This window comes from Vicia villosa, unplaced genomic scaffold, assembly GCF_029867415.1.
Source record: "Vicia villosa cultivar HV-30 ecotype Madison, WI unplaced genomic scaffold, Vvil1.0 ctg.000696F_1_1, whole genome shotgun sequence".
Classification (NCBI taxonomy): domain Eukaryota; kingdom Viridiplantae; phylum Streptophyta; class Magnoliopsida; order Fabales; family Fabaceae; genus Vicia; species Vicia villosa.
This window is the reverse complement of record NW_026705313.1, coordinates 226,842-243,607: the sequence shown is the minus strand read 5'-3', so window position 1 is coordinate 243,607 and position 16,766 is coordinate 226,842. Positions and strand designations below refer to the sequence as shown.

The window sequence follows — 16,766 nt, the reverse complement described above, 5'->3', positions numbered from 1 at the left end:
ATCGCATTTAATGTTATACGCTTTTGTCAACTACCTCGAGCCTTGTTCACGCTGTGTCTACTGACGTAGCCTTTAATAGCTTTTAACGTTCCTTTTGTCAGTCAGCGTAGCTTGCCACTTTTACTTTCTTCTGATCTGATGTTTGTGAATACAACGTTTGAATATCATCAGAGTCAAACAGCTTGGTGCATAGCATCTTCTGATCTTCTGACCTTGAAGTGCTTCTGAGCGTGATACCATCTTCTGAGCTTCAGTGCTTCTGATCTCATGTTCTTCTGATGCTTCCATAGACCCATGTTCTGATTCTGCTTCGACCATCTTCTGATGTCTTGCCAGACCATGTTCTGATGTTGCATGCTGAACCATTTGAGACAAAGCTTCTGAGCGCTGAATTATGCGTACTCTTTATATATATTTCCTGAAAGGGAAATTGCATTGGATTAGAGTACCATATTATCTTAAGCAAAATTCATATTATTGTTATCATCAAAACTAAGATAATTGATCAGAACAAATCTTGTTCTAACAATCTCCCCCTTTTTGATGATGACAAAAACATATATAAATGATATGAATTTGCGATCAGAAAGAACAGTCGGCAAAAGACAAATTACACAGCTATAGCATAAGCATATGAATATGTCTCCCCCTGAGATTAACAATCTCCCCCTGAGATAAATAATCTCCCCCTGAAATAAATACTCGAAGAACTTTAATAAAAGACTTCCCTGATTATTTCGGTAGAGACGATCATATAAGCTTCTGTCTTTAGAGAATTCATAGCTTCTGACTTCTGCTTCCATAGGACAGCTTCAGAACTAGAATTTCCTTAGATCCCTAGAACACTCACAGCTTCTGATTCCTGCTTCCATCTAGGACAGCTTCAGAACTTGAATTTCTTTGATCTTCTGAACATTCACAGCTTCTGATTTCTGCTTCCATTCAGGACAGCTTCAGAACTTGAATTTCTTTGATCTTCTGAACATTCACAGCTTCTGATTTCTGCTTCCATTTAGGACAGCTTCAGAACTTGAGTTTTCTGGATCTTTAGAACATTCGCAGCTTCTGATTTCTGCTTCCCTCGGATAGCTTCAGAGCTTTGAATTTCTACCAACATCACTTCATGCTAGATTTGTATCAGAACATTGTTGAATGTACCAGAGCATCATCTGAGCATCTCTACATCCTGAAATGTTACAGAACAAAAACTAAACGACAAAAGTCAGCATGAACGAGTTAGAACATAAAATGTATGTTTGAACACATTATATGAATCAGAGCCATATAGGCTGAAATAATGTATCAGAGCAAATAATGTATCAGAGCCATAACATTATATGTATCAGAGCAAATAGAATTTTGTCAGAATAAATAGACAAATATAGATCAAATTCTATTATCAGTGCTTCTGATTCATTCTTCTTTCTTGCTTCTGATTTCTGAAGCTTGACAGCACTCAGCTTGCTTCAGTTTCCATGGTTTTGCTTCTTGTGTTTGCTTTGAAGATTCTCTTCAGTATACCTGCAAAACACTTAAACCATATAGAACTTGCAGTTCTTGTTAGTAAATGTGTGGGAGCTTTACCCAGCAACTGATAGATTAATCAAATCATTTATCATTTATCTTCTCCCCCTTTTTGTCATAACATCAAAAAGAATATTTCAAAAGATTCAGATGCATAAAACGACAAATAAAATGAAACACACGGAGAAAGAAGATGATTTCATTGAAGTGCAAACAACAGGTACAGAAGTACATGAAGATAAGAAGGATCAGATGCACAAAGACAGATGCAACGAGAAGAAAGAAACAACACAGACTCAATCTAAGATGGCCCTAGTCTTGACAAGATCTTGGTCAGTATCTCTTGAACCATATTGTTGTGTCTTTCTTGCCTCACCATGAAAGCGCTATACTGATCATTGAGTGAGCTTTGCTCATCCTGTCTCTTCTGAATTTCTTCTAGAGTCCTTGCAAGACGAGAAGATTCACCAGAAGAAGCTTCACCGCTTTCAACCACAGGAATGGCATGTTGATCTGCAGCTTCCATAGATAGATCATTTGCAGGGATTTCCTCAACAGGAACAGTTTTGGCAACATGATCTTCAGCATCTGCTTCTTGCATAGAAGCATCTCCATATTCTGCAGCAGGAATTTCCGAGTCTCCATTCTCAAGTGCCTGAAGAATGGCAGCTAGATTCCTGGGAGCAGAAGGACCTTCAACTACTGGTGGGTCAACAACTTCTGGGATGACCAAGTTTGGATCTTTCTCAGACGGGTTTTCCCTCAGATAGTCAAAGAGAGTCTTGAAATCTCCTAGCAGAACAGGATAGTCAGGAATAAAGATAACCATATCCCTGCATGGATTTGCTTCCATTTCAGCAGCCAGTCTTAATACTTCCAATTCATCCACAAAGGGCTTTTCCTCAGCAGCAACACAATTTCTGAGAGGATGGTAGTATATACCATTATCTTCCTCCAGAAGGTAACCAGGGTAACCAGGGGCAGCAGCCACTAGTCTTTTCTGTACTCCCATTGCTTCTACTTGAAAATCCTTGCGAAATCTTCTCCAGAGATTTCTTGTAGAAACATCATCCAGACCATTTAGGAATGCATCCTTCAGAAGGTCTAGACTGCTAATCACCTCATGTCTGAAAAGTTCCAGGTAGGTATAGGGTTCAGGTTCAGGCGGATTGAAGGTGAATTTGTAGTCAGGATAGAGAAGACAGTAAGGTTCGGATTTTTCGGTAGGTAAGGGATGGGATATAGAAGTTGGAGGTACGGTGGATGAGGAAGAAGGGATATTTGAGAGAATGATTGATGAGGATGGAATATCAGAAATGATAGATTGAGACGAGGATGGAGTGTTTGTAAAGGGAATTGGTGAGAGAGATTTATCAGAAGGAGTTGGGGGAAGAATACTTAAAGGTGTGGGGTTTAGAATGGGAGAGGAGAAAGATGATGGAGAAGGATTTGGTAAGGTGAAGTTTACTTTTGGTTCAGATGGAGGTGATTGGAAAGATGGTTTAGGGACGGAAGGAGGTGGAGTAAAGACCTTTCTGGAGAATTGTACAGAAGAAGAAGAAGATCTGGTTCTGCGAAAGGAATCTCTGATCCTTTTATCTCTTCGTTCTTTAGAGTCCACCTTGTCAGGATCATAGGTGACCCTCAACTTCTTGGCTCTTTCAGCCTCATCTTCTTGTGCTTTTCTTTTTAGCCTTGCCTGTCGTTCCTTCTTATCCTTCTTCAGAATATCATCTTTGGATGGGAGTACTCTGCCACGGATCCACGCAGGATCAACGTCTGATTGCTTCCTAACACAATCTTCCAAGTAAAGCTTGATAACATGATCAAGTTCTTTATGAAACAAGGAGATGAATCCTTCAACAGCAATTCTTCTTGACAGAATGTCAGGAAAGCTTGTGCACACGAAAGGTACATTCTTAATGAGTTCCAGTCTGAACAAATCAACACCATTGAAGATGGGACCTTGAATTACTCCAAGAGAATGCGATGCATTGCGATTTCTGATAGAGTCCACAACTTTGCTTTCAATCAGAATGTCTGAAATCATTCTTCCGAAAGGAATGGTTGTTCTTGGAATATGAGGGTACTTCGCCCTTTCATCTTCTCTTGATTCAAAGATAGATGTTTTCAGATTCTCAAACAGAATATGAGAGATGTTGATCTCTATCTTTTTGCCAATGCAGAAAAGAGTGTACTTGTGAGTCGGACTGATGTAGGAGGAGAAGAGCATCCTTTTTCTATGGTGAAGAGAACCCAGAATAATCTCAGCCCATACTTTATAGAAAGGCCTTAAGGTGCCTGTGTTATGAGAATCAATTCCAAAAACCGTAGAGATTAGTTTTTCAACAGGAGTCCAGTCAACTGTAATGGGTTGAAGACCAGACCAACCTTCTTCATCATCAAGATTGTACAGCTTCCTGATGAGCTTCTCAGTGATAACCACTTCATGCCCTAGCACAAATGAAATGATGGCAGTTGGTGTAACCGTTGCGTGTACCCAAAAATCCTTCACAAGTTCAGGATAAATTGGACCAACCAATCTATCAAGATAATTAGACCATCCTTGCTCAAAGATTCTTGCATCACACTGAAAGCCATTAGCTTTAAGGTTGTTGATGTCCACAGCAGTTTCACATAAAACCTCCAAGTCCTTCGTGGGTATCAAGCAAGTTTTCAAAGGAGCATCTTTATAACTTCGTAGACGGATTTGTGAAGAAGTAGGTCTCTCTTTTGAGGAAGATGAGAAAGAGGAAGAGTTCATGATGATAATGCTTTGAGATCAAAACAGAAAACTAGGGTTTGAAGGGAAATGCAACGAAGTGAATGCACAAAATAGAGAGAAAGAGAGAAAAAGAGGGAATGAAGATGAAGCGGGTTATTTAAAAGATTTAAAAAAGAAATCATTATGCATTTAATGAGAAATGACATTAGGAGAGAGAACACAGTAAATGAAATGATTTAATACAGTTACCTAGGTCGGCGTCTTTTCAACTGCACGCTTTGTGCTAACCGTACAGACACGTGTTCACCATCAGATAATAGATGACAGCTGTAAATTTCAGAATAGACTTTACGCCTTCAGATTCTGATCACTACTTCTGATCTGATCAAGTTTCTCTTTTGGAAACACTCCTTCTGAAGTGTGCTGATATAAATCTGAATGATCTTCTGATCCATTACCTCTGATATACACAGCTTCTGGAGGTTCACTTCTTTGTTCTGCAGCTTCTGATAAGACAAAACTGTATCTGCAGAAATTCTTAAGCTCTTTGTTTCATCAGAAACAAGTTTATCATCAAAACAGATGTTTATTGATTCGTCCACAATCGATGTTTCAATGTTGTATATTCTGTAGCATTTAGATCATTCAGAATAATCAAGAAGGAAGCATCAATGCTTTAGAGACAAACAATACAAATGGTTCCAAGACTAATAAACTTCTTTTCTGATTTCCTACAAACATAGTTTCTTCAACAGATGTAAGAACCAGAACTTGGAAGATAATCTTTCTTCCCTTCAAGTGTTGAGATCAACTTGAGTCCAGGAGACATGTCATGTTGACTTTTATCTTCTTTGTCACCAAGAGAATCTGCAAAAGAAATAGTCTTTTTCTTTGGTACCCACATTTTCTTGGGTCCTTTCTTGTTAGATTTTCTCAAGTTCTGATTGAACTTGGGTTTAACATTGTAAGCAATAGGAGGAACAGCATGATAATTTTTAATGTGAGTTTCATGATATTTCCTAGGTTGTGTCACATGCTTTTTGGTGTGTGTTATGTGAAAGCTTTGAGCATGTGAAGTGTGCCTAATATCATGAGAGTGGCCATACTTGAACTGATCATACAATGGCTTGTATGTGATTTTCATTTCATCAACAGGTTCAAGTTTGTATGGGGTTTCACCCTCAAAACCAATGCCTACTCTTTTGTTTCCAGACACAGCATATATCATAGAAGCTAGCTGACTTCTGCCAATACTTCTAGATAAGAACTTCCTGAAACTTAAATCATATTCTTTCAGAATATGGTTTAGACTGGGAATGGATTTTTCTGAATCAGAAGGAGATCCAACATTATTGGATAATTTTAAAAGTTTTTCTTTTAATTCAGAATTCTCCAACTCAAGCTTCCTTGTTTCAAATTCAAATTGCTTTTTCAGCTTTTTGTATTTGAGACTAATCTGAGACTTGAGTTCCAGTAGTTCAGTTAGACCGGAAACTAACTCATCTCTAGTAAGTTCAGAAAATACCTCTTCAGAATCTGATTCTGATGTAGATTCTGATCCGTCATCTTCTGTCGCCATCAGCGCACAGTTAGCCTGCTCATCTTCAGAGTCTGAATCATCTTCTGACTCATCCCAGGTTGCCATAAGACTTTTCTTCTTATGAAACTTCTTCTTGGGATTTTCCTTCTGAAGATTTGGACATTCATTCTTGTAGTGTCCAGGCTCATTGCATTCATAGCACATGACCTTCTTCTTGTCAAATCTTCTGTCATCGGAAGATTCTCCACGTTCAAATTTCTTTGAACTTCTGAAGCCTCTGAACTTCCTTTGCTTGGTCTTCCAGAGTTGATTTAGCCTTCTGGAGATCAGGGACAGTTCATCTTCTTCTTCAGATTCTGATTCTTCAGGATCTTCTTCTCTAGCCTGAAAAGCGTTAGTGCATTTCTTGATATTGGATTTTAATGCAATAGACTTACCTTTCTTTTGAGGCTCATTTGCGTCCAGCTCTATTTCATGACTCCTCAAGGCACTGATAAGCTCTTCCAGAGAAACTTCATTCAGATTCTTTGCAATCTTGAATGCAGTCACCATAGGACCCCATCTTCTGGGTAAGCTTCTGATGATCTTCTTTACGTGATCAGCCTTGGTGTATCCCTTGTCAAGAACTCTCAATCCAGCAGTAAGAGTTTGAAATCTTGAAAACATCTTTTCAATGTCTTCATCATCCTCCATCTTGAAGGCTTCATACTTCTGGATTAAAGCTAGAGCTTTAGTCTCCTTGACTTGAGCATTTCCTTCATGAGTCATTTTCAAGGACTCATATATGTCATAGGTCGTTTCCCTGTTAGATATCTTCTCATACTCAGCATGAGAGATAGCATTCAGCAAAACAGTTCTGCATTTATGATGATTCCTGAAAAGCTTTTTCTGATCATCATCCATTTCTTGCCTTGTTAGCTTTACGCCTCTGGCATTTACAGGATGTTTGTAACCATCCATCAGAAGATCCCATAGATCACCATCTAGACCCAGAAAGTAACTTTCCAGTTTATCTTTCCAGTATTCAAAGTTTTCACCATCAAATACCGGCGGTCTAGTATAACCATTGTTACCGTTGTATTGCTCAGCAGAGCCAGATGTAGATGCAGGTGTAGGTGTAGTCTTTTCACTTTCATCAACCATCTTTTACTGAAGCGTTTTTCTCTTCCTGAATCTTTTCTAAACACGGTTAAGTGCTTGCACCTTAGAACCGGCGCTCTGATGCCAATTGAAGGATAGAAAAACACTTAGAAAGGGGGGGTTTGAATAAGTGTAGCTTTAAAAACTTGACAGATAAAAATAAATTGCACAGTTATTTTTATCCTGGTTCGTTGTTAACTAAACTACTCCAGTCCACCCCCGCAGAGATGATTTACCTCAACTGAAGATTTAATCCACTAATCGCACGGATTACAATGGTTTTCCACTTAGTCCGCAACTAAGTCTTCCAGAGTCTTCTGATCACACACTGATCACTCCAGGAACAACTGCTTAGATACCCTCTAAGACTTTTCTAGAGTCTACTGATCAACACGATCACTCTAGTTACAATCTGCTTAGTTCACTCCTAAGACTTCCTAGAGTATTCTGATCAACACGATCACTCTAGTTTCTTACAACTTAATGTAATCAATTCTAAGAGTTTACAAATGCTTCTTACAAGCGATAATCACAACTGTGATATTTCTCTTAATCGTTTAAGCTTAATCTCACTAATATATTACAACAGCAATGTAGTGAGCTTTGATGAAGATGAAGATTCTGAGTTTTGATTTGAACAGAGTTTCAGCAAGTTGATATGAGTTGTTTTTGGTGCAGAATCGTTAACCTTGCTTCTCATCAGAACTTCATATTTATAGGCGTTGGAGAAGATGACCGTTGAATGCATTTAATGCTTTGCGTGTTCCGTACAGCATCGCATTTAATGTTATACGCTTTTGTCAACTACCTCGAGCCTTGTTCACGCTGTGTCTACTGACGTAGCCTTTAATAGCTTTTAACGTTCCTTTTGTCAGTCAGCGTAGCTTGCCACTTGTACTTTCTTCTGATCTGATGTTTGTGAATACAACGTTTGAATATCATCAGAGTCAAACAGCTTGGTGCATAGCATCTTCTGATCTTCTGACCTTGAAGTGCTTCTGAGCGTGATACCATCTTCTGAGCTTCAGTGCTTATGATCTCATGTTCTTCTGATGCTTCCATAGACCCATGTTCTGATTCTGCTTCGACCATCTTCTGATGTCTTGCCAGACCATGTTCTGATGTTGCATGCTGAACCATTTGAGACAAAGCTTCTGAGCGCTGAATTATGCGTACTCTTTATATATATTTCCTGAAAGGGAAATTGCATTGGATTAGAGTACCATATTATCTTAAGCAAAATTCATATTATTGTTATCATCAAAACTAAGATAATTGATCAGAACAAATCTTGTTCTAACAGTAATCACACGTCTGATAACCCCAGAATTCGCATGAAACACATTCACCCATATTTCTTCACATATTTTCATCATAATTCTAACATTTGAGAATCTAAGAACTTAATTGAATATTTTTTAGTAAGTAATTTGGACAAAGTTTAGTAATACTTAACCTAAATTAAATAGGATTTAATTTTGTAGAATCAATATTGATTTAACCTACTGCTTGATGATTTTATGAATTTTTTCTAGACCTTTCCTGCAGCAAATCAATCGCAAGTTCACTTGTTTCTCTCGAATTTTGTAATCACATTAAAACAAAATTTGAAAAAGATATTAAATATTTTCAATGTGATAACGGAAAAGAGTGTGAAACTCTCTTTTTCATTAATTTTGTGAGCAAAACGTAGAGATATTAAGATTTTCATGTCCTCGCTATCACCTTGAAATGGAAAAGCCAAGTGAAATTTTTTACTATTAATAATATAATTTTCATTCTTCTTGCTCATGCGTCAATGACACCTCACTTTTGGTATCATGAACTTCAAATTACTACTTATCTTTTAAACAATTTTTTTACCAAAAATCCTCCTCCTACTCTCATCTTAAGTATTTGGTTGTCTCTATTTTCCCCTTATCCCTTCCACTACAAGAAATAAACTTCGATAAAGATCAACACCATGTGTAGTTTTGGGATATTCATCTAATCATCAAATACCTACCACTAATCCTTATTTAGCCAATCCTTAACTCTCTCCTTAAATGACCATCCAAGCACAACACAGCATCTTTAAGTCTCGTCAACTCCTTAATCTCCACCAAATAGTTCAAACCAAATTTCTCCTTTGCCTAATAATCCTTTTAATGCATTACACAATAAAAAATTGAAAATGACCTTGAAAGACGAATATGATATTCTTAATGAAAATAAGACGTGAGATTTAGGGTCACTATTCTAATGCTAACATTATTCAAAGTTTGTGGACTTTCGGGCATAAGAAGTTGCTAGTTCCTTTGAGAGGTACAAGGCTCGATTAATAGGTATTAGTTCTAATCAACATATTGGTGTCTTTTGTGGTGAAACTTTCACTCTAGTAGTTAAAATTGAAGCTATAAGGTCGATTCTAAGTTTTTCCCTTTCAAAATCATGGTTTATTCATTAGTTATGTGTCAAAAATACATTTTTACATGAGTATCTTAATGAACTCATGTACATGTACCAACCTCCTGAATTTCACGATCATCAATAACTTTATTACATGTGTTTGTTGAAGAAGTCTTTCTATGGTATCAAACAGACGCCTCATCCTTGGCACCAATGCTTCACTGAATTTTTTTGCTACTTTGGGTTAGCATTCTTTATTCATCTACCATAATGTAGATGGCAAAACCTATATTCTTCTTTATGTGGATGATATCATTCTCACTACATCATCCAACACTCATCGCCAATATATCATGTCTAAACTGAGTTCCGAATTAGCTATGAAAGATTTGGATCCTCTCATCTACTTCCTAGGTATCTCTATTAAAACACACTTAGGTATTATATTTATTTCTCAACAAAAATATTCCAGATAAATAATTGAGATAGTTGGCATGTCCTCTTGCACGATTTCTACTCATGTGAATACAAAAGTGAAACTTAGTGGAGCCTCGGGAAATCCATAGTATGATCCCTTTAAATATACAAGTTTCGATGGAGCACTACAACATCATACTTTCAAAAGACCTGATATCTCTTATGACGTTTAACATGTATTCCTTTTATGCATGATCCAAAAATGCAACACATGACTGTTTTGAAACGAATCATTAGATACATTGAAAGCACAACAACTCACGAGTTACATATATCTCCCTACTCGACTGACAAACTTACCACATATATTGATGTTGATTGGAGAGGATGATCAGATACCCAAACATCCATGTCTCGTTATTGTGTTTATCCTGGCGATAATTTAGTTTAACGGTTTGCTAAACGACAACCGACTTTTTCTTATTCTTGTAGATAAGTAGAGTATCACGGTGTTGCTAACGTTATGTTTTAATCATGTTGACTTCAAAATTAAACTTACTCTTAGAACTTTAGTGTCCTAACATGAAAGCCGTTCTAGTACATTATGATAATATTAGTGATGTCTACTTATCAGGTAATCTTATTCAACACCAACTCACAAAACATGTTAAGATGGATATTCATTTTATGTGTGAAAAGGTTGTTTCTATCAAGTTTGAATTTTATATATTCCTTCACGCTATCAAATAGCTGGCATTTTTACAAAAGGGCTTTTGCTGCAGCTGTTTGATGACATCAGAGATAGTCTCAACATTCAATAACTTCCCGTTCCGCCTACGGGGTCTATTAGATATGGAATATTCTTAGTTCACATCTATCTTTAGTAGTAACTTATATATTTAGTAATATCCTTATGTAAATTGAATATCCTTTAGTAAATTAAACTAAATATGCTTTATGTAACTTAAATATCCTTTAGTTATACTTTAATGATAATTAAATAGACTTTAATTTTGTAGAATCAATATTGATTCAACACTTTTGTATATATACACATATCATATATGAAAGAGTCGGGGAAATTATTCTATCATTTTCTTCATCTTTATTGTTTTCAAAACATCAAAACCTATAAAAAATCAAAGCATTTTGTACTTGCTAAAAGTACATTACGTGACAACTGTTTGTGTTATAGGGTTGTCAGAGATTTTCAAGGCTGTTGTGGTGTTAGAGAAATCTCACACAGGGAAAGTGAGAAGATCTGTATACTAGTATTTTTGGGTGAAATTGAATGTCCATTTTCAACATTAGGGTTGAAATATATAGGAATATCTTGGGACTGAATATTAGGTTTTAAGTAACAACACTCATATATCTCAAGAGCATGTGGAATAAATGGTTGTTCCCTTATTCTTCTAGAGAGTGTGTCCCTCACATTTGACTGTCCTTCATGTCATTACTAAGTATGGATACGCCATTCCCAATGTTTTCGCAGGTGAGAGAGAAATATAGAAAATGTGTGCCACAATTAAATGAAGGACGCTCATTCCAATAAATGTGCAGCTAGGAAGCTAGAATGGGCAATATATTATGTCGCATGTCCTTCAATAACTTCATATGGCACCTCTTATGGGTCTTTTATAAATATAATAGTACATAATCCCTCAAGCATGGGGGCTTTGAAATGGAGAAGTGATTTAGTCTCCTACACTTCTACGAAGTTCAGATTGGAGTTTCTTATGAGAGACTTTAAAATGAGTCCATCAGGCGATAAATTAAGTTGATTCCCTCAAGCAATACTTTAAATAGAGTCCCTTAGAATAGACTTTAAGTTAAGCCCCTCAAGGGAGAATTTAAGTTTAGTCTATTAAGCGAGACTTTTAAGTTAATCCTCTCATCGAGACATTAAGTTGAGTCCCTCATGAGAGACTTTAATTTGAGTCCCGTAGGCGATACATTAAGTTAAGTCCCCCAAGAGAGACTTAAAATTGTGTCCCTCAGGCGAGATTTTAAGTTTATTCCCTTAGATGTGACTTAAATTTAAGACCCTTAAGCGAGACTTTAAATTGAGTCCCTTAGGCGAGACTTCAAGTTGAGTCCATCAGAAAAAACTTTAAGTTAAGTCTCACATGAGAGACTTTAGATTGAGTTCTCAAATAAGACTTTAAGTTGTGTCCTTCTTAGAATACTATACAAAGTTTCTTTACCAAATTATAGATTTGTTTAAATGAAAAGCATTAAATATGAATTTTTAAAATTTTAAAAGATAATAATAAAAGTAATGAAAATCTCGAATAAGAAATCAACTTTTGTGTTTATTTTTTGAAGAACTTTTTATAACCTTCTAAATATTTATGCAAAATAATCATTCAAAAATACATATTGATTTAATGGCAGGAACTAAAAATGTGTGCATAATAATTTTCTAGGGGCTAAAACATGCCTTTTTTTATAGGGACCAAAAATAAAATTTGATAATTTTATAGGGACCAAAAACATATTTAACCCTAAATTTAATATAAGTGAAATAATATATTAATGTATTATTTTTAAAATTTATGATGTAAGTAAAATAAAGTATAATAAGGATGTTGTAACGAGCGCCGTCAAGAATAAATTAAACCATGAGAAATATTGAGTTTCTTGAACAAACATAAGAAAACCCTTCAGCTTAATGAAAGAGCAAAGGGAAAGAAGAAGAAAATTAGGATTGGTTATAATTGTTTTACTATTCACTTTCTCTATTAGGGTTCAAAGGTTACAAGTGAATAACAACTATCAATGCTCTCTCAACAACTTGAGAGAACCCGACTATTTATAGACTACTAAGAAGTAACAAACTAACTTAACTAATTGGGCTAAGAGACTGGCCCAATTCGACATGCTAACAACAAAATATATTTCGACAACTGCATGCTTGAACGAACTTCGACTACAGCATGCAAGACTTTGACTTCTGTCGAACCAACCCTTGTCGAGACTAGAGTTTGATCCAATTACGAAAAATCTCCACCTTGGAACAAACTCTACAACATCAAGGGAACATACTTGCTTTCTTCATGCAACTCTATCAACTGCATACAGTGAAAAAACTTGCAACTTGATAATGTCTTGGTGATCATAATATAAGCACTGTCTTCAGTTTAAGCCTTCAACACTTGGACTTCTCCATGATTGATTATCTCTCTGAAGAAATGCAGCTTCACATCGATGTGCTTGGTTCGCTCATGATAGGCTGAATTATTTTCTAGGTGTATTACACTTTGACTATCACATTTCACAGTGATTGCTTGACCGTGAAGTTTTAGCTCCTTAGAAAAAACTTCAAGCCACAATGCTTATTTCACAACTTCAGTGAGGGTATTATATTCTTCTTGAATGGTTGATAAGGCAACAACCATATGAAGTGTCGTACCAACTGGTTGATGTGACAAACAAAGTGAAATATATCCAAAAATAGATTTTCTAGAATCCATACAACCTGTATAATCAGAGTCAACATGCTCCGCCATAAATGGGCAGCTAGTCTCGAATTCATTTTCTCTTATACAAAAGGATTTGGGAGGATAGATAGTGGTTTATTGGAGGGGATTTCAACACGGTCAGAAGCTCATTTGAAAGAATTGGTCGTGACTTTGCAAGTATATCTCAGAAGAAGTTAGATTTCAATACTTTCATAGGTCTAATGGAATTGGTGGATCTCCCAAAGGGGCCTATAAAATTCACATGGAGCAGAGTTGGTGATAGTGTAATGAGTAGGATTGATTGAATTTTGTTATATGAAGGTTCGGTGGATATTTGGTCTGCAGTGAGCCAAGAAATTAGACCAAAGGACATTTCAGATCATACTTCAGTATGGCTTAATTGTAACTATCTCAATTGGGGTCCAAAGCTCTTTAGGACCTTAAATTGTTGGATGGAGCACCTAGATTTTGTAAAATTCGTGGATACATAATGGAAGCTTTTGGTTATGAAACGATCGTTCTCCTTTGTGGTCAAGGAAAAACTTAAATTAATCAAACACAGATTGTGGTGATGGAATAAGGAGACCTTTGGACTGGTATATTTGAAGATTGTGGAGGCTGTCAAGGATATTAATTCATGTGATGATCTGTTATGTTTAGATTCTAATGTGGGGTTGGAGTTGATTGAAAAACGTGGGGAAGCATTTAGGCTTTTTTGGAGAAACCTTTAAATTCGGGAAAATATTTTGAAATAGAAATCTAGGGTGAAATGGCTAAAATAAGGGGACTCTAATTCTAGATTTTTTCCACTCGTCACTCAAAGCAAGAACTAGGATGAATTCATTGACTAGTGTTTCTTCAACATCAGGTAGAATCCAGAGACTTGTAGATGTGAACGAGTAAGTGAGAATATTATTCGAATCCAGGTTCAAAGAATCGGAGTTAATACGCCCATTATTGGAAAGAAACGGTTTTGATAGAATTTCGGGGGAGGAGGCGTTGATGATTGAAAAGGGGTTTACTTTGGAAGAAATCAAATGTGTTATGTGGGAATGTGATTCACATAAATATCCTGGGCCAGATGGCTTTAACTTCAACTTTCTTAGAAAGTGTTGGAGTTTTATCTCCTTGGATATTATTAATTTCATCCAGGACTTTCATGCGAAGGCCAATTTACCCAAAGCGGTTTTTGCATCTTTCATTGCGCTCATTATAAAGATTGACAACCCCTAGTCACTAGATGATTATAGAATGATAAGTGTGATTGGAAGCTTGTACAAAATCATTGCAAAACTCCTGGCTAATAGGTTTAAGAGGGTTGTGGGGAAAGTGGTCTCGAAATCCAAAACAGTGTTTGTACTAGGTCGACAGATTCAAGATGGAATTTTGGTTCTTAATGAAATATTAGATTTAGCAAAGAGATAAAGGAGGAAGTGTCTTCTACATAAAGTTGACTTAGAAAAGTCTTACGACAACGTCAATTGGTGCTTATTGAAGTATGCCTTGAGAAGGTGCGGATTCGAAGAAAGATGATTAAAGTGGATAAAGCATGCATTTGTCCCTGCATACTATCAATATTAGTCAACAGAAATCCAACAGCTGATTTCAAAATGGAGAAAGGACTTAGGCAGGGAGACGTAGTGTCTCCCTTTCTACTTGCATTGATAGCAGAAGGTTTGGCAAAGTTGATGTCTAAAGATGTGGAATTAGGTGTCTTCAAGGGGTTCAAGGTGCATGTTGATGTGGAGTTCCAACTCCTGCAATTTGCAGATAACACAATTCTGATAGGGGAAGGGTCATGGAGCAATTTAAGGAGCATCAAGGCATTTCTTCATGGATTTGAACTAATGACGAGTTTGAGTATCAACCTTTGTAAAAGCAACTTGGTTGGTAACTTTCTTGAAGCCGCCTCCACTTATCTATGCTGCAAAAGAGGTACGATTTCTTTTAACTTTCTTGGTATCCCAATTCGGTCTAATCATAGACATCAATACATTTGGAAACTTGTGGTGGATAATTTCAAGAAGATATTGTCGTTATGGAGGGACAAGTTCTTATTGATTGGTGGTTGAGTAACATTGATAAACTATGTGTTAAATTTGATTCCCATCTATTTTTTGTCCTTTTTTAAGCTGCATGTAACACCCGGTTTTCGTTATTCAAAGATTTGGTGTTATTTTAATATTTTGTTGATTTGTTGGATGAATTTGCTTTGAGGTTGTATGAGGAATGTGGTATCGGCGGGTATGTACCCTTAGAATAGAGGGTAGTGCCTTTGATTTAGAATTTATAGAATCGAATAAATATAATTAGTTGTAATAATTTATTTAATTTGATTTATCAGAGAATTAGATGATTTAGTGTGATTAGAATAAGAATTATTATTAGGATATAATAATAATAATAATAATAATAATAGTAATAATAGAATAAATGAGTTAAATATATGGTTAATTGGATCATGAAAGTGTGGTGGTAAAAGTATTGTGAGGGTGTGAGTGTTAAGCGCGATAAGAAGAAAGAATTAGTGAAGGATTAATAAAAAGAGGAAAATTAGAAAAATAGAGGGATTTTGGAGAAGTTGGAGAAGAACGTGAAAATAGAGGGAAGCTGAGCTAGGGCTAAGGGAGAGCCTTCATTGGTAGAGTAACTTTTGAATAAAATTGCTAAGGTAAGGGTGAGGTTCCGACTCTATAATGAACGGTATAATTGTGGGTATGTGAGTAGGATTATAATTTAGCTTTTAAGGAAGATTTGATCATGAAGATTAATCTCTAAACTGATTGAAATTGAGGAAATTGGTGCAATGATGTGTTTACAATTGATGTGTTGTGTGTATGTATGAGTCACATGTCTTTTGGTGATTTTTTGTTGTTTAAAAACTAAATTTTTGATGAAAAAGGGTTGGAATTTCGTAGCAGGGAAAAATAGCAAATTTTGGGTTATGGTTCAGGGGAACCCGGGTTCCTAATGTAACAGAAGCGCAAAAAACTCATTTTGGAACAGGGGGAACCGGGTTCCCTAAAACAGTGACTTAGGGAACCGGGGTTCCCAAATAGGGGAATCGGGTTCCCGTGAGTTGAAATATTTTTTTTCTAAAACTTCAAAAAGCCATAACTTTTGACTCTGGTGTCTGTTTGACGCGCCGTTTGGACCGTTGGGAAGCTAAAAAATAATCTCTTTAACATGATTATAATTTTGGGTTTTCAAATTAATATTTTTTTTCCGTTACTTTATATTTCGCGTGTCAGTGTTGTGTATAATGCGATGATTTTGGTGATAATTGATGAGGATGTTGTTGGGATAATGATCCTATAAATTGTAGACTATATTATGATGATGTTGTTGCTTTTGTTGACCTGAAAAGATAGGAATCATTATTGAAGGCTTATGCCTTGTTGTTTTATTATGATGTTGTTGTGATTGAAGTGATGATATTGTTGAATGAAGCATGGATAAATTGTATAATATATTGTATGTTGATGTTGTTGTTGCTGGTTTGGAATGGTGTAATGTTGAGGGCATATGCTCTGTTATTGCATAATTATATTGTAGTATGACGATGTTG

General features: G+C 36.1%; 1 protein-coding gene across 1 annotated transcript; it reads left to right on the top strand.

Moving 5' to 3' along the window:
• The first annotated feature begins 14,808 nt into the window (after positions 1-14,808).
• Positions 14,809-15,270, top strand: LOC131630539 (uncharacterized). The gene has a single exon (XM_058901319.1). It carries the CDS (start codon positions 14,809-14,811, stop codon positions 15,268-15,270), a length of 462 nt encoding a protein of 153 aa, XP_058757302.1.
• Positions 15,271-16,766: the final 1,496 nt, after the last annotated feature.

Bases quoted from the DNA above. Each gene is read 5' to 3' on its own strand.
- LOC131630539 (XM_058901319.1), top strand. From the start codon at position 14,809: ATGGAGAAAGGACTTAGGCAGGGAGACGTAGTGTCTCCCTTTCTACTT.